This window comes from Xyrauchen texanus, chromosome 27, assembly GCF_025860055.1.
Source record: "Xyrauchen texanus isolate HMW12.3.18 chromosome 27, RBS_HiC_50CHRs, whole genome shotgun sequence".
NCBI lineage: Eukaryota > Metazoa > Chordata > Actinopteri > Cypriniformes > Catostomidae > Xyrauchen > Xyrauchen texanus.
Genome location: NC_068302.1, coordinates 6,901,660 through 6,925,483, shown reverse-complemented (window position 1 = coordinate 6,925,483; position 23,824 = coordinate 6,901,660). Strand labels below are relative to the sequence as shown.

The 23,824-nt window shown below is 37.7% G+C and overlaps 1 protein-coding gene across 8 annotated transcripts in view; it reads left to right on the top strand.

The window, feature by feature from the left end:
* LOC127621525 (AP2-associated protein kinase 1-like) overlaps positions 1-22,726 on the top strand; it is a 71,661-nt gene extending 48,935 nt beyond the window's left edge. For 2 of the 8 annotated variants that reach the window (XM_052095180.1, XM_052095179.1), the window contains 4 exons: positions 1,214-1,282; positions 4,454-4,609; positions 6,181-6,294; positions 19,650-22,726. In XM_052095180.1, the coding sequence (XP_051951140.1) occupies positions 1,214-1,282; positions 4,454-4,609; positions 6,181-6,294; positions 19,650-20,425 (1,115 nt within the window). In that variant the 3' untranslated portion in view covers positions 20,426-22,726. Of the gene's footprint in view, positions 1-1,213; positions 1,283-4,453; positions 4,610-6,180; positions 6,295-8,157; positions 8,604-19,649 lie in introns of those variants that run through there. The other 6 variants (XM_052095182.1, XM_052095181.1, XM_052095185.1 and 3 more) reach the window with 4 other exon arrangements.
* The last annotated feature ends 1,098 nt before the right edge of the window (positions 22,727-23,824 follow it).

The following is a 23,824-nucleotide window of genomic DNA, read 5'->3' as shown; positions in this document are numbered from 1 at the left end:
ATTGCCTTTTTCCACCTACAACCCCCACAGCTGAAACATCATGTCCGCTGCTCTCTGTCTGTTAATATTGAGTGTTTTTCTCTGTTCAGCTCATTCCATTCACACACGGAAATCCTGAATGTACTTACTTGTCCCCATTCCTGTCTTATTCTGTCCTGTGTGTCTTTATAACCCCATTGCTGTCTCATGTATCCGTATAACTATTTCTTTCATCAGATATCCGTATGTCATTGAATGATCTGGTTGAAAGTGTGCTTCTTCTTGGAGCTGAGTCTGCTTTGACAAGTAAAAAAAAATTTGGATAATTAAAAAAAATATCAAAAGGTTTTCTCATGGTTACACCAAATACCCTGAACCAAATGTGCACATTTTGAACCAAATTTTTATAAAAATGTCAAATATTGATATTTAGTTATGACAAAATAACGATTTGTTTTTAAATCTTCACAAACAGTCTTGTTTTAAGATTTTTGTAACATGACAACACAATTTCTATCTACATGTTGGTTGCACCACATGACAAAAGCTTTTCAAATATTAGTCATATTTTAAAAATAAAATTGTTTCATTGCATTTAAAAAAAAAAAGGAAGAAATAATATATATACACTGTGTATATATATGGTAAAACTATGTTCAATAATGTCCAGTTAACTACATCTTAGTACTTTCTCAAAGATGCAGTAGACAAAATCATGATGTAGAGGAAATATACCCAAATGTATTTAACAGAGCAATTTGTTGAGCACTTCAGCAGGTTTCTTCCCCGTAAGGGTAACTCTTGGGAAAAATTAAAATTAAGTGTCATGTGGATTAAAAAAAAGCGTATTATTATTTAATTCCAAGACTGCCCTTTTATTTCCAAAAATGTATTTTGTTTTAGCTTTTTCTGAAAGGTGAGAAAGTAAAAGAAAATTAATTGTTGCCATATAGCTACACCATACCATAAAGGTTTATTGACTTACTTTGTAGCCAATGTTTTGTCAAGTCTAGGTTTTAGACCTAAACTCTATATATTTTTAATAAAACAATTGATGGATAAAAATAAAGCATGATGAAAAATGTACAAACCAGTCTGTCAAAGTGACAGATAATGTTTATTTATAACACAACCTCTGGCATGGAGTGATTAAACATGTCCATCAGGATCTCCTGCCATCTCTTCATATTTTTTTATAAAACCAATATATTTGTATCTCTTATTCTTCCTGCAGCTGGGATGGATTCTCTGATTCCTGGTCTGGACCCTCTGAAGGCTGATCTTGGGTCAGCCACACAACAAGGTCAGCAATTCTGTTAATATCCTCTTATTCTTCATCATACAGCAGCTCGCTGAAGCATTGAATCTGCTGACATTTTTAAGTACCTCTCATTGCCATTAGTCTCGCTATGTTCAAATATTTCTAGATGACACAGGCTCTGTTCCAAACCCTCATGAGCAGTCTTCTGTGTACATGGGCAACTGACTTCTAAGGAACCTCATATGTGACTGAATTTGTATTCTTTACCCTGTTAACACACATGTCATACAATTAATGCTCCTCATGTGAAGCAACCAGAGACTAGACTAGTGCACACGGTTGATTCTAATAGAGTCTGGTGTTAGCCGTGCTGGGTAGTAATGGATTACACGTAATCTGGTTTATGTAATCAGAATAAACAAATCAAATACTTGTAATTAGTTAAAATTACATTTTAAAATACTCATAATCAGGTTACAGTTACTTTTTCATGGATTATGTGATTACATATTAATCAGGCAAAGGCAGTAAATTGTTGATCTGGGGTGGAACTCTATACACAGATCTGATATTAGCCAACAGCTATAATTATCCTGAAGATGGAGCAGTAATCCATACATAACTGCAAAACCATTTGCATTAGTGTGGTAAAACTAGTTTTAGTTTCGGCTTCAAAAATGTACATGAATGCGCTTTAAAATTTGAGAGCATTTCTTTTTTTTGTGAAGTTGATTCCCAAATATAACTCGTCTGATCGGTTACCACACATGGATTTGTTATGCCAAAATTGCCAGAGTAAGAACGCTTTTTTTATTTCACTCAAACAGACAAATAGCAAGTAAAAAACACAACACAATACAAGACATTACTGACTACTATTTTAGTCATTTAATTTGTAATCGGGACCATATTAAAATTCAGAAGTAATCTACCCAGCATTGGATCTTAGCATGTTGCTAAACCGACAACTCAATAATCTAATAAACTTAATATATAGCCCTCTGATATTATTTTATTTGTAATTTAATATTTTTATTTTCTGTTGGCACTTTTTAGTACTAAATACAATATTTTGATACTTCAAGATCCTAGTGTAGCGTGGAAATGTATAGAATGGTATACCCATTTTAAATTTAAGGTCTTTCTTACAGAACCCCTTAGAGATATTATATAATTGTTACACTGAGGCCTCTCCCCGCCATCACTGTAACAAGAAACAGCTGTTAGAGATCATGTCAACTAGCTTGACGAGCCACACCACTCCCTATCTCCCACAAACAGACACACGACCATACCCCCATTACCAGACCTTGTTTGTGCAATATCTTTGCAGAAGTGTAATCAATGCTTGTGAATGAGCCCTTGCGAAAAGGCCAGGCATAGTTTGTACAACACCACTGTAAAAGTACAAACAACGTTTGCGCTGAGCCCTACGATAAGTGCGATGTTGTGTGTGCAATACTCCTGTAGAAGCAAATAACGTTTTGCATTTGAGCCCTAAGATAATGGCAGTGTAGCTTGTGCAAACCCTGCAAAAGGACAAACAATGTTGCGTTTGAGACCTACAATAAGGGCGACGTTGTTTGTGCATACCCTTGCAAGGAAATAGCATTTTCTGTTTGAGCCCTACAATAAGGGTTTGAGCCCTACATTGTTTGTGCAATAACCCTGCAAATATAAGCAATGTTTTCCCATGTGAAGGGAGATTAAACGCTTTATTTATCAACCACATTCACCTGGAAGAGACAATGGGCACGCAACTGGTCCTGGCACGCACTAGCAGGCCCTCATTTAGCCCGATAGTGGACACACGGCTATTTTGTTACTATGTGTTTAAAAAAAGCCATGTTTTTGGGAGCACATCTGTGCTTTGGAACAAAGCCATGGTCTGGTAGCCTTCATATACCGCACCATGATGCAAAGCAGGATCTTTGGTACATTAGGATCTTTTTCTTCACCATGGCTTGTCTGCTTAATGAAATGTTATCAGTAACAGGAGAGATCAATTAAACAGTGATAAAAACATGCACAATAACCAAATAACCTCATCTGTATCTGTCCTTATTAGTAATCAATATAACTTGCCATTGCTTGTTGATAAGAACATAAGGATGGATTTGGTTTATTGAAAAGCACACAATAATATCTTTGCAGCAATAAGACTGAACCAGTGGCACATTGTTTTTCATACAAGGGTGTTATAATACTCCATCAAAACTTATTGGCAGTATTAGTGCTGGGCTTCAGTGTATTTTTTTAAAGCCTAGAAGTGCTGTGTCACCTCGTCTTGTTTTATCCTCTGCTGAAATTAATGAATGCGATCTGTATCTAACTGGATCTGTGTACAGTTATATCTTATAGGGACACTTGGTGGCTAAATGGGTAATTACATTGTGTATCACAGTACTTATATATTTTAATCCTGGCCTTGTGGAAATGTGCAGTTTTAGCTGTAATATTAATTATTTTGGCTTAACAGACATGGTTTAGGGTTTTTCCAAAATCCCCAAATCAAGACCAAAATTAAAAATGTAACTCCTAGAGCTTTCAAGCTACACTCACCAAACTGTGTACAGTCTGTACTTAGTTTAGACCATTCTAACTGATCAGACTTTTTCAAAAAATTCCTTAGACGTGCATTGATGGAATGTTCAAACTGTGTTTCCTTCCTTAAGTATTAAACTTTGGTGTGTGTAACTCTTGAATGATACCTCAACTTATGTGGCTTATTGATGAGTGGTGTTCTAGTACTTTTTAAACTATCAGAATTATGGATGAGCAGTAAAAAAAATGCAAAAAACGTCCAATAGACATAGGTTTAAGCACTATCTAGGGACCACAATATCAATGAGATTATATATTCAGAAATTTTTTCTTTTGACATGATGGCCGAAATGATTAGTTTACAAGGATTTGTTCAGAAAAGTATGAAGGCATTTTAATGAGAATAATATTGTGTTTTACTTGGCAATCTAATTAAAGCAGTCTAATTAACTTCTGCTACTGACCTCTACACATTTTCTTTCATCTGCCTTTATCTCTCCTGATAAATCTTATTGCTATTAGCCCATCATATTTCCTTTGTGTCCCCCACCATTTTTCTGTCAATTTTGAACTTTGTATATTTATTCTTTGCCACTTTGTCTCATATCCATTTATTTCTCATTTCACTCATCCATTCTTTATTCTTCTCCTTTGCCCTATGTCCTCCAGAATCTTTTGTGTCAGGAGATTCTTTTTTTGACAGTTCTCTACTCTCTCACCCCTCCTCTGGGGCTCAAATACTGGCTTCATCACCCTCATCTCTCCCTGCCTTGTCTATGGACCAGTTTACCCCTGCTGCTCTAAGCAGTGGACAGTCACTCCAGGGTGAGACACATATGCTCACTCGAATGAACACGGTTATAGTTTGCAGGTGTCTTAACACCACGGGTAGGGGTAGGGTTAGGTAGTAAGTTAGATTTTTTGTGACAAATCAACACAAATTCAATAAGATACCACCAACTAAACTATTTACTTTACAAATTAATGCAAATCAACTAAAAAAATTCACACCAGTGAAGCCACAAAAACAACACAAATCAATCAAATGTTTTCACAATGTGAACAGTGCAACAAATCAAAGCAAATCAACAAACTATTTTCAAAAAGATCTGCTTGCCAAAATAACCTGTATCAGCTGAAACTATTCACTCCGAGCGACACAACAAACCAACACGAATACAACTATTCTCCCCAAGAGCAACACGGCAAACCAATACGAATCAAATACAGCTATTGACACCCAAGAGCAACTAAACAAATCAACCCAGAAAAAATACAACGACACGACAAATCAACATGAATCGAATACAGCTAATCACCCCAAGAGCGACACGACGAATCAACGTAAATCAAATACAACTACTCGCCCCAAGAGCGACACGACGAATCAACGTGACTCAAATACAACTACTCGCCCCAAGAGCGACACGACGAATCAACGGGAATCAAATACAACTACTCGCCCCAAGAGCGACACGACGAATCAACGTGACTCAAATACAACTACTCGCCCCAAGAGTGACACGACGAATCAACGGGAATCAAATATAACTACTCGCCCCAAGAGTGACACGACGAATCAACGGGAATCAAATATAACTACTCGCCCCAAGAGTGACACGACGAATCAACGGGAATCAAATATAACTACTCGCCCCAAGAGCGACACGACGAATCAACGGGAATCAAATATAACTACTCGCCCCAAGAGTGACACGACGAATCAACGGGAATCAAATATAACTACTCGCCCCAAGAGCGACACGACCAGTCAACGTGAATCGAATACAACTACACGCCCCAAGAGCGACACGACGAATCAACGTGAATCAAATACAACTACTCGCCCCAAGAGCGACACGACGAATCAACGGGAATCAAATATAACTACTCGCCCCAAGAGCGACACGACGAATTAACGGGAATCAAATACAACTACTCGCCCCAAGAGCGACACGACCAGTCAACGTGAATCGAATACAACTACACGCCCCAAGAGCGACACGACGAATCAACGTGAATCGAATACAACTACTCGCCCCAAGAGCGACACGACGAATCAACATTATTTACATAAAGAGCAACTCAAAAAATAGACTACTAATGATCGCCTATTAAAGAGCCAAAGAACAAAAACAAAGTTCTCGTCAAGAAAACATGTCAATTAATTTGTCAATTAAAATATAATTTCTGTGTTAAGGGGCCCAAATGGATGAATTGTTACAACTGAACATGTCACAGCAACACTGTGTGAATAGGTCTTTAAAAATTAAGCACTTGATGTTTAGGACAATACTCTTTACGGTCTCATTCTCTCTTTATCTCTCTTCCACTTTGCTAATTTCTTTCTTTCTTTTTTCTCTCGGTTGTTCTGCTGTGGCACAAACTTTCTGCAGCCTCTGATCTGGTTCACTCCCTCTCCAGCTTCCAGTCCTCTGAGACTGGGGACCAAAGCTCTGATAATCAGTTTGACCCAATTCCAGTGCTTGTCTCCAAAACCTCTAGCAAAGGTAAGAGAGCATGTGTTTTATGTTATGAAACAAACCCAAAGTGTAGCCATATGGTTGCGAACTGATTATAACAAAGAAAGTTGTATTCTGCTGTCAAATTGTTCCCAGACACTAGTGTTATTGGAGTTACTAAATTATTGCTTGAATTGAGTAACACAAATGTAAAGGAAATGCTTTTAACGTCTTTAAATCAGGGGTACATTCATATTCAGATTGATCAGGTGTCATGTATATTATCAAGGAAAAATTAATAAATTTAAAATGTAAATATTTTATTTTCTTAATAATTTTCTGAAATTATATATTTTTTTTCTTATTTAAACACTCTTAAAACAATATATTTACCTTAGCAGAAAAACATACTCAAACATTCATCTTATCAGGTTACTGATAATTCATCTCATGTAATCATGATTTAATACATATGTTTCAAAATCCTTATTAATTTCTTTAGGAGAAAAACAAATTACTCCGTGCACCTTTAAATGTTAACTATAAACAACATTTACATTTATGCATTTGGGACAATCCCCCCGGAGCAACCTGGAGTTAAGTGCCTTGCTCAAGAACACAATGGTGGTGGATGTGGGGATCGAACCAGAGACCTTCTGATTAACAGTTATGTGCTTTAGCCCGACCATGCCACCACCACATATTGCATATCATAGTATGCAAATTTTGGGATATTGCTTAAAAAAGCTGGATGGAAAAATAAAAGATAAAATGTTGAAAATGTGCATTTAAAAAAAAACATACTATATATTTTTTGTTTGCTAAAAAGACGTGTGCATAAACTAAAATGGAAACACAATAGCAAATTAATTCCTAAAGAATTTAAATGGGAATATAGATTTTAAATAAGTTGTGTGATTTTGCCTCGGCGTCCATACATAATACATAATTCGCTCTGAGAATTTCATCAGTATCATTGTATGGCATTTAAAATGTTGCTCTGGTTGTTCTGACATACCAAATCATCTGTCATCAAAATGATACTATTACCTCCCAGAACTCTCTGACATGCTTTCGCTCCCAGACTTTAAGCATCTGCTGCTAAACGCTACTAAACAAAGTTTATCAGAGTGTTTTGTCTGCACTCCCTTAACCGCAACCAATGTATTTCATTTTTTAAAAGAGCCACAGTGGCTTCAAGTTCTACTTTGCACCAATTTCCCCAGAAGTGACGATTTTGTTCTCTTAAACGCATAGGATGGTGACACTGCTTAATTCGCAAAAGTACAATATGTTTTATTTATTTATTTTTATTTTGTGCGCAAATTTTATTCGTAACTTGGATGGAAACATGGCTTGAGACAAAGCTGCATTTTAGTGAATTCACCTCTGGACTTTTGTTTCAATATTTTAGGCTTTTCCATCTTTGGTTAGTTTTTCTTTCTTGCCATCCTCTTTACATTATTTAGGTACCGCCACACTTAATCCTTCCTTTAAAGGAATATTCCGGGTTCAATACAAGTTAAGCTCAATCGACAGCATTTGTGGCATAGTGTTGATTACCCAATAAATTATTTAGATTTTGTTTTTTTTAATTTTTAAGAAAAGGTGGGACAGGTTGAAAATGTTTTTTGTTGTAATCAACTTTAAGCCACAAATGCTGCCGATTGAGCTCAACTTGTTTTGAACCTGGAATATTCCTTTAATACCGTTCTGTTATTTCAGCGTTTTATGCTTTCTCTTTCCTGCTATTCATCTGGTTTTTGCTTCTTCTCTTTTCTCACCCCTCTGCTGCCCTCTTCCACCCATCTTCCCTTCAATCTCATTCTTTCACACACTTCTCATTGCTCGCCTTTCTTCTCTCTCTCTCTCCCTCACTCTTTCTCTTTTCCTCTTTCCGGCATGTTCTAGGTGGTCATTCGCGCAGCAACAGTGGCAGTTCTGAGACCAGTCTGCCCTCGTTGGCACGCTCTCTTCTGCTGGTGGACCAACTCATCGACTTATAGAGGAAACCGAGAGAGAGGGAGGGATAGGGCAACATTTATTGTGGGCAGCGTGCAATTCTTAAATACTTAATAGCCAGAGTTAAGAAACCTCAACCTTGAGTAGTCCCATAAAACCACAGTATTCTTCATCCAGCTAACCCTATAGAGCGTCCTTTCCCATATTTTACTCTGGCATTCTGTTCCCTTTTGCTGTGTGTCTCTTTTCTGCTGACCCATACACACTCTCATGACTATCCTCTATCCTTCTCTTAAACAATTATATTTTGTCAACTCCCAAAATAAACAGCTCAACTAGGGTTATGAAGCCAAAAAAGTTTTTTATTTTTTTCTCAAATTTGGACATTTTCACCAAACCCCTATGAAAACATAGGGTTTGGTGAAATTCAATTGAAACAAATAAACTTTCCAACGCACAAAACCCATTGAAATCGAAGGATTTGTTGCATTTTCTGACGTAACTTAAAATCTAGTGTATAAGCATCCTTAGAAAGCCAAAAGCAAATGTCAGGAAATCTGAAAATCATTGAGGTCATGTAAAAGTGGTCTTTAAAGTTTCCTTTCCTACATTATTGGATTGCCCTTAAGCCTGTTCTGTAAAATTCAGCGTCTCCTGCAAAGTTCTAGCCATGCAGAACTTTGTTGAAAAGCTTTCATACACTCTCTATATATTCTTTAGACTCTTGTTTTTTTTCTCTGATGTTCTTTCATTCCATCATTTGTATGTCAGTCATTCTGTCTCTTCCTCCTCCATTCATTAATTTGTTCATTTACTCGATCATTTCTTCCCCCGCTTTTTTTTTTCTTTTGCTATATCTGACTTATTTGTGTCAATGTGACACTTGCTACACCCAGTAGTACCCCTACAATAAATCAATATTTTGTATAATATGTTTGATCCAATCAGTACTGCATTGTTACCTTTATAGACACATAAAGGGTAAATGCAATATGTAGATAAAAAGGATTTGGGGGGTAAACGAGGCTGTCTATAGGATCAGTGTAAGGAATGAGAATCTGTATAAAATGTGTATTATTCTCATGTTAAATATTAGAAGATAAAGATTATTGTTCTGTGTTGTCAGAATACAAGATCTAAGGTTGCTTCTGTCATTTTGAATTTTATTTTGTGTCTTGTGTTACTCTATTGTGGGTCTTCTCTGAGTCTTCCTTGTGAAGGATGTTTTAGATAAACTTGAATATACAGATAGTGATTTCAGAATTCAGCAGTTTTTAAGAGATTCAGTGTTCAATAAAGTTTGATCCAACAAGCTTTAAATGAGAACTGTACATACAGGTTGTGTGTCACTTGCTGGAAAAACAAAGAAGGTCACAAGTATACAGTAGGGTGTTTGAAAACACCTACAGTAGCACCAGTTATTTTTGTGGTTCTTCTCACGAAACAGGCAAGAAATCTCAGGCTTATATTTCACCCAAATCAAAAGAAAAACAATGCACCAAATTGGAAAACAAAACTCCTCTTTACTGTAATGCGAAAAAAAATTGTCTTTATTGTAATGCGGAAAAATCTAATTCTCTTTACTGTAATGCGGAAAAATCTAATGCGGAAAAATCTAATTCTCTTTACTGTAATGCGGAAAAATCTAATTCTCTTTACTGTAATGCAGAAAAATCTCATACTCTATACTGTAATGTGGAAAAATCTTGTCTTTATTGTAATGAGAAAACATTTTGTGCTCTACTTTAATGCGGAAAAATCTAATTCTCTTTACTGTAATGCGGAAAAATCTAATGCGGAAAAATCTAATTCTCTTTACTGTAATGCGGAAAAATCTAATTCTCTTTACTGTAATGCAGAAAAATCTCATACTCTATACTGTAATGTGGAAAAATCTTGTCTTTATTGTAATGAGAAAACATTTTGTGCTCTACTTTAATGCGGAAAAATCTAATTCTCTTTACTGTAATGCGGAAAAATCTTGTCTATTGTAATGTGGAAAAATCTCATACTCTTTACTGTAATGTGGAAAAATCTTGTCTTTATTGTAATGAGAAATATTTTGTGCTCTTTACTGTAATGCGGAAAAATCTTGTCTTTTTTGTAATGCGAAACAATCTTGTACTCTACCGTAATGTGGAAAAATCTTGTCTATTGTAATGTGGAAAAATCTAATTCTCTTTACTGTAATGTGGAAAAATCTCATAGGCACTGTAGTGCATAAAAATCTAATTGGGGCAGATTCGCTAAGAATGAATTGCGCAAATGAGTTTTTTTTGCATGCGCTAACTGCGCTCGTTTAGCGCTCGATTCACTAAAGGAATTATGTAGATCAGGCTAAGGTGCAAACGCACCCACAAAACCTCTGCTGAACGCAATTTCCATGTGCAATTCTGATTTTGCTGTCCGATTCTGAGCCGAGGATGCCGCAGACCACCGTATTTGACCCAGCCTGCCGGGACTGAACAGCATCACTTTGATCCAGACACGCATCTTGATATATGCCAGATTATAACGCTATTCAACATCATTTGATGATTGTTTCAGTTAATTACTGCTGAAATTATCAGTTGAACATGTTAATAAACATCTCTTTTAAATAAGATTTATTTTACAGCTTACTTTCATTTGGCGGTAATAGCGCAATGTAAATTGCAAGTTGCACAGAGTTTTGTGAATGAAGCACAATCTTTAATGAGCCTAATTTACATAGAAAGGAGGCGTGTTTGCCTGGACATCCCTGGAAAAGATGGTGCTGGATGGCAGCATGTGTTCTCCAAAATGTTTACATATCTGTCTGCATTCATGGTGTTCTCATAGATGTGTGAGTTACCCATGCCATGGGCACTGACACACCCCTGGCCCATACAGAAACTGGCTTTTGGAGCTGACGCTAATAACAGCTGGGATGGTCCATTTACACTTTGGCCTGGAAAACAAGACTGCTGTGTTTTTACAAAACTTTTTTAAAATGTGAACTCTTCGGACCAAAAACACAGTTCCACTCTTCTACTTTCCATCTATGATGAGACCGAGGCCAGAGAAATCAGCAGCGCTTCTGGACAGTGTTGATGTACGGCTTCTGCTCTGCATAGTAAAGTCTTAACTTGCATCTGTGGATGCAGCGGCGAATGATGTTGACTAACAAAGGTCTACTAAAGTAATCTCAACCCATGTTAATGATATCCATTACAGATTAATGATGTTTTTTAAGACAGTGACGTCTGAGGGATCATAGATAAAGCGCATTCAGAAGTGGTTTAATCCTGCCCTTTACGCAGGGACGGATTATGACTTGCAAAGGCCCTGGGGCCAATTATCTCCAAGGGGACCCCCTCCACCCAAAAGTTGTTGGGCGGGAGGGGTGGGGGGTTTGTTGTTCATGCTCAAAAGGGTTTTCAAGTGGGAGGGATCACCAAACTTGATCGCGCAGCCTTAAAGCCCCGGGCACCCTTGGGCAGTCAAGAGCCCCCTAGTAGTCAAGGGCCCCTGGGCACTGGCCCCATTGGCCCGGTCAGTAATCTGTCCCTGCCTTTACGCACCGAGATTTGACTAGATTCCTTGAATCTTTTAACTATATTGTGCACTGCAGAGGGTGAAATAGCCAAAAACCTTCCAATTTGTCTCTTGGGAACATTGTTTTCAAAGTGCTGGATTATTTGCTGAAGCATCTGTTGGCAAATTCACAAGTCTCGAATGATATTTGCTCTTGAAGGACTAGGCTGTTTTTGGAGGCTCCTTATCAAATTATTATCATTCTTAAATTACCACCGTCTCAACTTTTTCAGAGCATGTTGCAATAATCTGATTTGAAATGACAGTACATAAATAAAAAACAATGAAATTCACAAGGTAAAACATCATATCATGTTTAGTTGAAGGGCTTTCAATATAGCAAAGTGTGATTTTAATTTACAAATCACTCCTTTTTGTTTTCATCATATTTTTCATACGGTCCCAGCTTTTTAGGAATTTGGGTTGCATTATATTTTTTTATACTTACGGCTTTTACTTACAGTTGTACATACATCATGACGTTTATTTTAACATTAAAAGTTCGTGTTTTCTTTTTTTGGGGTGAAATATGAATCAGACATTTCTTTCTGAGAGATTTATTTCAGCCGTTACTTTCTCTGATAAACTCGCTATTGTGAATCCTATTCACTTAATATTATAAGAAGAAAGAAGTGTTACTTCAAGGTAACTGTGATTAAATGAACAGTACAGTTTCATTATAGTATATTGATGAGACCGAGCCCATGACGGACAAATCCTCCTGAGGTCTTGCCTGTGAGAGATAAAACACCGGTCGATTCATTCTTGAGAGAACATTCCCAAAGCTGTGACACTTAATGAATATCAACTCTACAATGTCATGCTGTAAAGACATATCAAAGATAGAAGAAAATGTATCGTCTATATGTACTTGACATTTTCATATTTGGATATGTGAAGCAGTAATCATTTTCTTTCATTTCCTTTTAGATATAACTGCTTAGACTTGGAGTATACTTGGTTATTGTTTGTTTAATGCGAAGTGCTTTGTGTTATTTAGCTTTAAATCATTGTTTTGTCCATAGCTTGTGCAACAGATGCATCGGTAGAACTTTATTGTACAATGTTTCATTTTTGTAAAGTTTTCTGTTTTCCACCTGGTAATTTTCCTTTTCCTATTTATCTTTTCTTTTTCCTTTGACTCTTCCTCCTTCCCCTGTGAGCTTGTTTAATGTGGCTAACCTATGCAATCTGACTGTAATGCTTTTAGAAATGCACGTAGTGGTGTGGCTAAAGTTGTCTTACGTTGTGAACAATGTCTCTTGTGTTGCAGTGTGTATGATTTACAGTCTATGTCCGGGGGGGGGGATATACTGTAATGACAATGAGGAAATCTCGAAAAAAATCTCTAAACTGGAATGCCATCATTTCATTTTATAACATTATATCGAGCAGCGTGTTCCCTCTATTTTTGAACAGTTCTGAAAAGGAGAATATTAAATAAAAAGTGTAGATGGAAACAGATATTTGGCTGTGTTCATGGTTCTTAGGGATGTTGGTGTTTCTATTATTCCTGAAATGGTGGAATTTGCGAACTGTGAAATTGACAAAATGGTTCAAAAAACCATTTTTTTATATATATACTCACAGTTAGTGACTAAACATCTCACATTTTTAATCCGATTTATTTCTTCTAAACTCAGCCTAAACACTTAAAACATCATAAATATCATTTATTTTTTATTTATTTTGCACTGATGAAGCTGGACATTAGATAAGATATTTTAACATACATATTTCACAAGACAAAATAATAATTGAATCTACACAAATGACCCAATTCAAATGTTTACACAACCTTGCTTCTTAAAGGGAAAATCCTCATGCCATCCCAGATGTGTATGACTTTCTTTCATCTGCAGAACACAAACAGAGATTTTAGAAGAAAATCGCTCTGTGGGTCTCTTCAATGCAAGTGAATGGTGACCGGAACTTTTAAGCACCAAAAATCACATAAAGGCCACATAAAAGTAATCCATATGACAAGTGGTTTTTACTAATCCATGTCTTCTGAAGTGATATGACAGGTGTGGGTGTTTTACCATAAATCTCCAGTTTTACTTTCCCTTAAAATTGTGAAAGAATGTCAAAGTAAAAGTGGAGCTTTATAGTAAAACAAAATGACTTAAATATTGATCTGTTTCTCACCCACGCCATCATATCACTTCAGAAGACATGGATTAAACCGCTGGATTCTTATGGATTACTTTGATGCTTCCCTTATATGCTTTTCTGAGCTTCAATGTTCTGGTCACCATTCACTTGCATTGTATGGACCTACAGAGATATTCTTCTAAAAATCTTCATTTGTGTTCAGAAGAAGAAAGTAAGTCACACATCTGGGATGGCAGAATGGTAAATTATGAAAGAATATTCATTTTCGGGTGAACTATCCCTTTAATATTGTGTTGCCTACTCAAGCATCAGTAATTGTAGCCTTTGGTATATATAGATATATATTATTGTGGAATATACTTAAACATTAGCTCATGCAGCTTCTTTAGGGCAGCAAAAAATAAAATTATCTTATTTTTAAGATTTGGTCTCATGTATTAAAAAAAGCGAAACATATTAGCTTCATATTAGTTAATTAATTTACTGACCATTCATTACTCTTACTCATGTAATGTCCTTTTCTTGACCAGATACAAATGTGCCGTGCAAAAGACATGTGCTTCTGAAACACCTGTACACACATGCAATTTCAGTAACATGATCAGTGATTGGACGGTGTCATTTTATTCAGCAAAGCATAGGTGCTAAAATAAACTGGTGGCCAAAAGTTATTCTAATAATATACAGATTTTTCTGTTTTGGAAGGAAATTGGTGCTTTATTTCACCAAAGTGGCAATCAACTGATCACAAAGTATAGTCAGGACATTACTGACTATATAGTATGTGAATATTTTGGAATTAGCTTGTTTTCTTTTTCTTTCTGATTTTCTCCCCAATTTGGAATGCTCAATTCCCAATGTGCATCCAAGTCGTCGTGGTGGTGTAGTGACTCGCCTTAATCTGGGTGGCGGAGGACGAATCTCAGTTGCCTACATGTCTGAAACCTCAAGCCGTGCATCTTATCACATTGCTTGTTGAGCGCGTTACTGCAGAGACATGGCACACACACATGGAGGCTTCACGCTATTCTCTGCGGCATCCACGCACAACGCACAACACACCACATGCCTGAACGAGACTGAACCACATTATAGCGACCATAAGAAGGTTACCCCATGTGACTCTACCCTCCCTAGCAACTGGGCCAATTTGTTTGAAATCTTTGCAAATTTATTAAAAATAAAAAAAATCACATGTACATAAGTATTCACAGCCTTTGCTCAATACTTTGTTGAAGCACCTTTGGCACCAATTACAGCCTCAAGTCTGTTTGTGTATGATGCTACAAGCTTGGCACACCTATTTTTGGGCAGTTTTTCAAATTTTTCTTGCAGGACCTCTCAAGCTCCATCAGGTTGGATGGGGAGCGTCGGTGCACAGCCATTTTGAGATCTCTCCAGAGATGTTCAATTGGGTTCAAGTCTGGGCTCTGGATGGGCCACTCATGACATTCACAGAGGTTGTCCCGTAGCCACTCCTTTGTTATCTTGTCTGTGTGCTTAATGTCGTTGTCCTGTTGGAAGAGGAAACCCTGGTTTCCTCCAGACATGACGCTTGCTAATCAGGTCAAAAAATTCAATCTTTGTTTCATCAGACCAGAGAATTTTGTTTCTCGTGGTCTGAGAGTCCTTCAGGTGCCTTTTGGCAAACTCCAGGTGGGCTGTCATGTGCCTTTTACTGAGAAGTGGCTTCCGTCTGGCCACTCTACCATACAGGCCTGGTTGGTGGAGTGCTGCAGAGATGGTTGTTCTTCTGGAAGGTTCTCCTCTCTCCACAGAGAAACGCTGGAGCTCTGTCAGAGTGACCATCGGGTTCTTGGTCACCTCCTTGACTAACGCCCTTCTCCCCCGATCGCTCAGTTTGGCCGGGCGGCCAGGTCTAGCAAGAGTCCTGGAGGTTCCAAACTTCCATTTACAGATGATGGAGGCCACTGTGCTCATTGGGACCTTCAATGTTGCAGAAATGTTTCTGTACCCTTCCCCAGATCTGTGCCTCGATACAATCCTGTCTCTGAGGTCTACAGACAATTCCTTGGACTTCATGGCTTGGTTTGTGCTCTGACATGCACTGTTAACTGTGGGACCTTATATAGACAGGTGTGTGCCTTTCCAAATCATGTTCAATCAACTGAATTTTCCACAGGTGGACTCCAATCAAAGAAAAATCTCAAGGATGACTAGTTAATGCAGAAAACCAGCTAATTCTAAAGGATTCACATACTTTTTCTTGTCACTGTATTTGGTCAAGCTGATAACCTCAAAATGGTATATGGAAATATTGGCCAATTAATTGGCCCGGCCGATATATTGGTGTAGAACTATAGTTAATGCATCTCCAGTCTGTAAAGGCCCGGGCCAGGTATACTTAGTTTTTCCGCAATCCGAATTGGATTGTGCCCGACCTACCACGTTGCCTTCCAAAGTATACTTTTCTGACCACAGGCGAATACGAACGCATTCGACGCATGCACAATACTATGGTTTGTGATAATCTTTTAGTACAGTCAAGCATCAGCATAGTTGAACTATGTAGCATAGTTCTACCGGGAAGACTCGCAGCTGTACATCAGCGCACCATTAGCTAGGTAACTCCTAGCCAATCATGCATCAGCCATTACTTTATAAGTCTGCCCACAATCTATCACATTGCTGTTTCAGTGTGCCAACACGGCAACCTCCACCACCCCACCACCACCAGTTGAGTCCCGTCTTGCACAGGGGTATGCTCCTCGCCCCTGCCTCCTATCTCCAGCAGGATTTGACGGTTCCAGTCAGATGGGGCTTACGCCAAAGAGAGACATTACTTTCCCGTTTCATATTCATCAAATAAATGTCATCTTAAACTTTACTCTAGTCTACGAGTCTTTCTGATAGAACTAATTCTGACCGTTTGAATGCAAGAACTGACCCGATAAAGCAAATGTTAAATATTAATGGCTAGTGGGCCCGTAATGTTGAGTACTGCCTTATGTAGTGCACTGCTGTATTAATCCTTTGCAACACTTGCTGGCAATTTCCTTCATCATTAAGGTAAGACTTGAATCTGCCCTTATGTTAGTTCAATCATCATGTCTTTTCTGTTTTCTCCTTGTTTCCATAGCTCTCAAAGCTTTTTAGGAGTATTTAGTAATGTTATTTTATAACCATGACATTGCTGAGCAAAATCTTCTTCAGTGCTAGCTTTTAATATTTCACAATAATGTCACTTCATAGTGAAAACTTAAAAAAACTTCAATAAATGAACATAGTGGCTCTCCCTATCAGTATGTTCTTTTATGAACAGCTTGGTGGAGTTCTGATGAGATACATGTCTTGAAAATACTACATGTGGTTTATTTAAAGACTAATAGTGACAGTTTGTGGAAACAAGGTTTGTGAGTGGTAGATGTCGTAGATGTTAAACATTAGTTGTGGTATTATGTCTGTAGTCTTGCGGATGTACTGTAGTAGAATATGCTTCATTTGTGTGCTTTGTTGCTATACAACTTCATTGTTTATTTAAACCATGTACATGTTGTGAAAGAAAAATTTTAGAGCTGGAGCTCCTAATCCCCCCTTTTATTTACTTCAACATATTTTTTAACATACAGATTCTTCACTTAAAGGCACAGCATACTGACAATTTGTAAATGTCCTGTAATGTTCTGTATACTCATAGACTGAGTCTACAGACTGGTCTGTGCTTCACTGTCCTTTTACAGGCCACAACAATAACTGTTTTTTCATTATTTAATTTGTTTATTAAAAACAATTTGTACCATATGGCCAGAAGTATGTAGATACCCCATCTAATTCAGGTTCAGTACAAGTTAAGCTCAGTTGACTACATTTTTGTCATATTGCTGATTACCAAAAAAATTATTATGACTATTTATAATATTTCTTTATTTTTGTGGTTACAGAGAGGAACTTACAATGGAAGTGAATGGGGCCAGTTCATAAACATTAAAATGCACACTGTTTCAATAGTATAACCACAAGATGTAAACATAATACATGTGCTGTAAACATGATTTTAGTGTTAAAAAATAGCTTTTTGTGATTACAGGGTTTACCAGTGTTATGCCATCATGACAACAAAACTGTAATATTGGATATAACTTAACACAGAAATGGTTAGTAAACAGTTCTATCACACTAAATTAATGTGTTTATAATTTTGAAACGTTGCATTTTAGCGAATAAATTGACTGGCTCCATTCATTCCATTGCTTAACTGGTGTTGAACCGGTAATATTCCTTTTAATTAAAACAAATCATAATGCTACACCATACAATAGCAGTGTTTCCATTGTCGGGCCAAATGAGGGCATGCTAGTGCATGCCAGGGTCAGTGGCGCGCCCACTGTCACTTCCGGGGCTTCATCGCGCCTCTTCTGGGCTTTCTCTTCACCAATGGCCTTTGGCCCGCTGAATACCCTTGGGCCAAACAAGGCGAATTGGGGATTGAGGCGGGGTCAATGTTAAAGGTTGTGTATCCAGTGCACAATGGGACAGGTTTGGGAAAAAATGTAAATGCTGGCACAGTACTAATCAGTTAAACACACAATGGACAAAGCGGTGCCCAAATAAATAACTTTTTCATGGTTTGAGATCATGGACTGTGTTGTGGGACATCATCCTGCTGTTAATGGAGAGACAATTTGGGACACCGTGGTAATTACAGTTGGTAAGTTGTCAACGCTAACTTATCTGGCTAATGTTTACAAACTGTATAAACTCGATATTCTAGATAACATGATACCTCATCTTGAGTTTCCCTCTTGCTTGTGAAATGGGTGGGGTGTGTGACGTTGGCACCAGTGTGGCGTATTAAGGGCGGGATATTAGGGCAACGCTGTGGGGGTGTTGGCCCGATGGTAGGATCGTAGAATGATTATGGCCTCGCAGCTTGAGGTCCCCGGCTGGCCAGTTGATAGCCCTGGCCTGATAGTGGAAAAGCAGCTATTGACATTTCACAGAATTGTGTGATTCCATCTTTGGGATGAGTCCTTTTCTGTTCCAGCATAACAATGCCCCTGTGTGTACAAAGCAATTCCCATATAGAAAATATTTACTGATTTGGGTGTAGAAGATCTTGAATGGCCTGCTCAAGTCCAGAACCCCCAACTGAATTTTGAACTCCTTTGGGATGAATTGGAATACTGAATGTGAGCCAGGCCCCATCAAACGACATCAGTGCCTGAACACACTGATGCTCTTGTGAATGGGAGCAAATCCAAACAGCAAACAGCTATAGTGTGTTCCAACATATAAAGGAAAGCTGAACCAGAAGAGTGGAAACTGGATTTTAAAAACCATTGATAACTAATGTTAATTGTTTAACAAGCACATATGGGTGTGGTGTTTGGGTCTCCACATACTTTTGGCCATAACCATTGAACTATTAGTCACAACCATGTATTGTTCAGAAGGATTCTTACTGTAAGAACAGCCGACATAGTCTCATGACAACTCATAATAATTTATATGAAATCGTAAGATGTTGTCCAAAAAGGACAATGATGTTTTCTGATTTTCCTATTAAAATCATGGTATGGTTTAGGTTTGGGGTCAAACTTAGGAAGAATATTAACAACATTGTTCATTGGTTCCTTTTCTCTCTCTATGGGAGTATAGGTCTGGAGCCAACTCGTACAGTTTCTTACAATTTCACGACTTGTCTTAAGAACGGGTTGGGACAACTCCCTTTAAACTCGCCTTCATGTTGTGGCTTATTTGTAATAACGTCACTAATTCTTCTATATCTTCTATGTTTTTCACTTTTGCAGATTCCAACAGGAAGAGTGATGGGTTTGAAACCCTTTTAGAGGCAGGTGGTATTGAGAACCCTGTTGAAGCCTGTCTTCATTCCAGTGATGAAGATGAAAGTGTTGAGAAAGAAGAACTGAGGTCACAGGTGAGTGACGTCGAAACTCCCAGTCTGGACTGTAGTGGTTCCAGACCTTTACTTCAAGACTCAGATGAGGATGAAGCCCAAAGTATCCTTCAGATTTCCTCAGAATCTGTTCCACAATCCTCTCTGGTTATGCAACAGAACACAGTATCTGCTCATGCTCAAAACCACTCGCCTCAACTCCCATTACAAGTCCAACGTCCCGATAAGGATCCAAATCTCAATGTCTTCTCCAAAGCTCCATTTCAAATCGGACAAGAAGCAGATAGCGATGGAGATGTGTTTGCCAATGCTCCTTTTCCTCGCCCCTCGACACACTCCCAGCAGTCTGACGTCTTCCTCCAAGCCCCCTTTGGTAGGAAGAAGGAAACTTCTGGAAAGGTTTACACCCATCCAGTGGCCCTGCCTCAATTTGTACACCCCCATCAGGGTCTTTCCCATCAAGTCAGCCTTGAACAGAGCATGCTTGGCCAGGTGACCCCTCTGCCCTTTCGACCCCAGGCACTCTCAAAGTATTCCAGACACTATGAAGGACCAGTTACCACAGACCCTAATGTGTCCAATCTGACATCTGATGTCACTTCCTGTGACCCGTTTGTATCAGCACCTTTTCACCTTAAAGGCCGACTTGATAAACTTGATAAACACTGACATTGTAGCATATGTAAAACCGCACAATCTACTGCACACTCAAATTTCAGCTTAACACCCAAGACCTTTAATTGCTCTGATAAAAGGCTATGTTAGGGGTAGGCCTTCAGTATACTGAAGAATAAAGCACATTTCTGGGTATAGTTTGGATTGTGTGACATCTTTTGCTACCTCAGCACATTCTTATGCTGTCAAGATTCTCAATTTCAAAATGTGCAAACTTTCCCTGAAAATGTCATTGGAGATCCAGATACAATTCTGTTGCATGTTTGAATCCAATGCTACATTTGTTTAGTATTCAGTACAGACTGCACATTCCCTTTTATTATGTTAAAACATGGACAGCTCAGGTAGCAAGACACTGATAAGAGCTGTTATCCCTGTTCAATCCACATAATCTTTCATTTTATGCAGTAAATGCACGAAAAATCAATGCTCAAATTCAGTTGAACCCTAGAACGCATTTGTAACTACAACGTCCTAAAATGCATATGTGGGTCAAAATAGTGCCAGCTGAAATCTAGCTGCTTATTCTTTATAAAACTTTTTTTTAAATGATTACTGCATCTTTTTATTTAATTCTGAATGGGTTCAGACACATTGAAAATGGATTAGGACTTTTTAGGTGACAGTGTAAAAAGCTCTATAGAAGAAATATTGGCAATTTTCATGTTTAGTGGTAAAATAGGAAATGTCTCAACAACACTAACCACACAAACACTAAACTTACAAATGTAGTTAGAAAGTTGTAAAGTAACCTTATATTACTGAAAGAAAAGTTGCGTTAGACAAGACATTAACTTCAAGTTGCTCCTTTAGGACTGTGCTTGAATGAAGTATAGTGTCATGAACTTTGGATAAAAGCATTGTCTGAATGACAAATTGTATACTTGCGCACAACACATAAGATTTAAAGTGAGCATGGTATTTGACATTTAATAGCATTACAAATGGAAACTGAAAACATTAAATGTATTACAAGAGTTATCCCAGTGTTAAATGCATTGAACGCCACTGGACCCCATATGCATTCTAGGGGAAGTGATGCAAACAGATTTCAGATCAGTGTCAGATCTAGAGACCTCTTTATGTAAAAAGAATGTCTTCAAAATGAGAAGCTGGGTCATTTTTGACCCACAAATCTGTTCTTGGTTTTAACCTGTGAAACACTATTACAGATGTTCCCATTTTATTTGTGCATCTCCATTACATCTGTCTTGCTCTATCTCTCTCCTCCAACCCCCAAGTCTCTACACATGTGGCTGTAGGTATTAGAGTATTAAGGTTGTTTTTGTTGAAATAGAGAGGTGCATCATATTTACACTTTTTCAATGACGCCAAGAATAATGAGGTCACATTTATATTGCATGGGGTAAAATGTAGGTGTGTCCACATCACTCTTGTTGAAAAGAGATTTTATATGTGTGAGATTGGGGATTGTTCATATTTACGTTGAAGTAACCTTGATTGTGAGGAATTTGAAAGCACTTGCTGGTGAAGGTTGAAGTGATCATAAAAAAAAATTATATATAAAAGATTGTTTGAAAAGTGTCATGGAGTTGATTTATTTATATATAAAATGTGTTGCCCGTTAGTTTACTAGGCCATCTGGGTTATTCCTACAATTTGGTGTTATTTCAGCTTTGAAACTTATGGAAAATGAAACATCCGGTTAGAGGCATCATTGTTAAAAGGTACATGTTAAAGATTTTATAAATCATAGAGGTCAAGCTAAATGACTTGCTGTAAAAAAGTCAGACATCTGTGCATGACCCGGGCATCAATACAGGCTTTTAACATGATATGTGGATTTTTGGACATTTACAAATTAAGATTTTTACCTATAAATCACTTCTTACATTTGCCGCTTTCCCATACTCTCGCACACACTTTAGTCCCTCACTGGGACTGCAAAGTGTTTAATGCGCACACACATACAGTCCTCTACAAAACAGGCATGACAGATGTAACAAACAAACTGAATCAAAAGGTACTACTGTCTAAAGGGGGTGTGGTGAGTCAAAAGTAATGGCAAATAGTCCAAATAGGGCTTGAGGAAATTGTCCACATTTAACTCTGTAGCCACCTGATGCAGAAATTGTGCATCAACATTCAGCTCTTCAGCTTAAAAAGCTAATAAATTAGTATTAATGTTGTACACTTGAGTTGTGCAGTTGATTTGAAGTTTAGTTGGGGAATCATTTTCATAAATTCAGAAAGTTGAATTAAGTAATAAGAAATCCATTTAAAGTTCTAGTAATTCTCACCTTAGATGTTAATGAATTGTAGATCGTGCTCTATTTAGGCAAAACTTCACAGATATATTAATAAATATGTAGTTAATGTACATTTTGAAATGTCAAAGGAATTCTACATTTTATAAAATAAAAATAATGCTTTTTAAAGGGATTGTTAATTTTTGGGTGAACTTTGTCATCATTTACCCTCATGCCAGATGTGTATTAGCGGAATACAAAAGGAAGATTTTTAGAATGTTACGGTCTCATCCCAGTTCATTCTAAGGGTTAAGGACAGAGGTAACAAAAGTGGAGAGGTAGAGCATCAGGAACTTCCCATCTCCAGACCTAACACTACAAAACACATCAGGAGTAAGCTGAATTCATATTAAAACAAAAGGAAAAGGTAAGGGAAACATACATGGATGGCTTCATGAGGGAGAATGGCCAAAATAGACCCAAAACAAGATACCAGTCTTGGTATTAAACCTGTAACATCCCTAAAATCCAAAACAAAAACAAACAAAAAAAACCCTTCCCAGTCTCCCTGGCTAACCCAGATAAACAGGAGAAAAGGTTTCCCCAACAAAAGTTGCACCCACCTCATTTCCTCAATCTCTTAACTTTTTAGAAAAGAAAGGTCCTCTTAAATCCAGCTCCAATTCTACAAAGCACATTGATGTCACAGAATTAACAGTAACTGACTGAACTCACATTAGTAGCAGAATACTGAATTTAGCATAATGTTTTCTAGCACTCAATAATAAACTACATCAAGATAGACTGGGCTAGGCAAACCGATTACCCATGTGGAGTCCCTTTTTCACCTCTCGCTTTGTGTTTGTGAGACATCAGCTGGCTTTTATGTTGGCCCTTCCCTTAAGAAGCCAATTGGTGTAGGTTAGGTTGCTAGGCAGCCAATTAGCAGCAGGCGAACACAATTAGCACCTGTAGTAGAGGTAGCACAGCAGAAACCATGGAAACAACAGCAAATAACAGAAACACAATACATCTACAGAGGTGACAAGAAAACAAAGAAAAACAACAACAACATTATTAATAGTAATAATATGTCTCAGGATGTAACAAGAAGAATATCTCAGCTCTGTAGGTCTGTACAGTGCAAGTGAATGGGTGCCAAAATTTTGAAGCTCCAAAAACC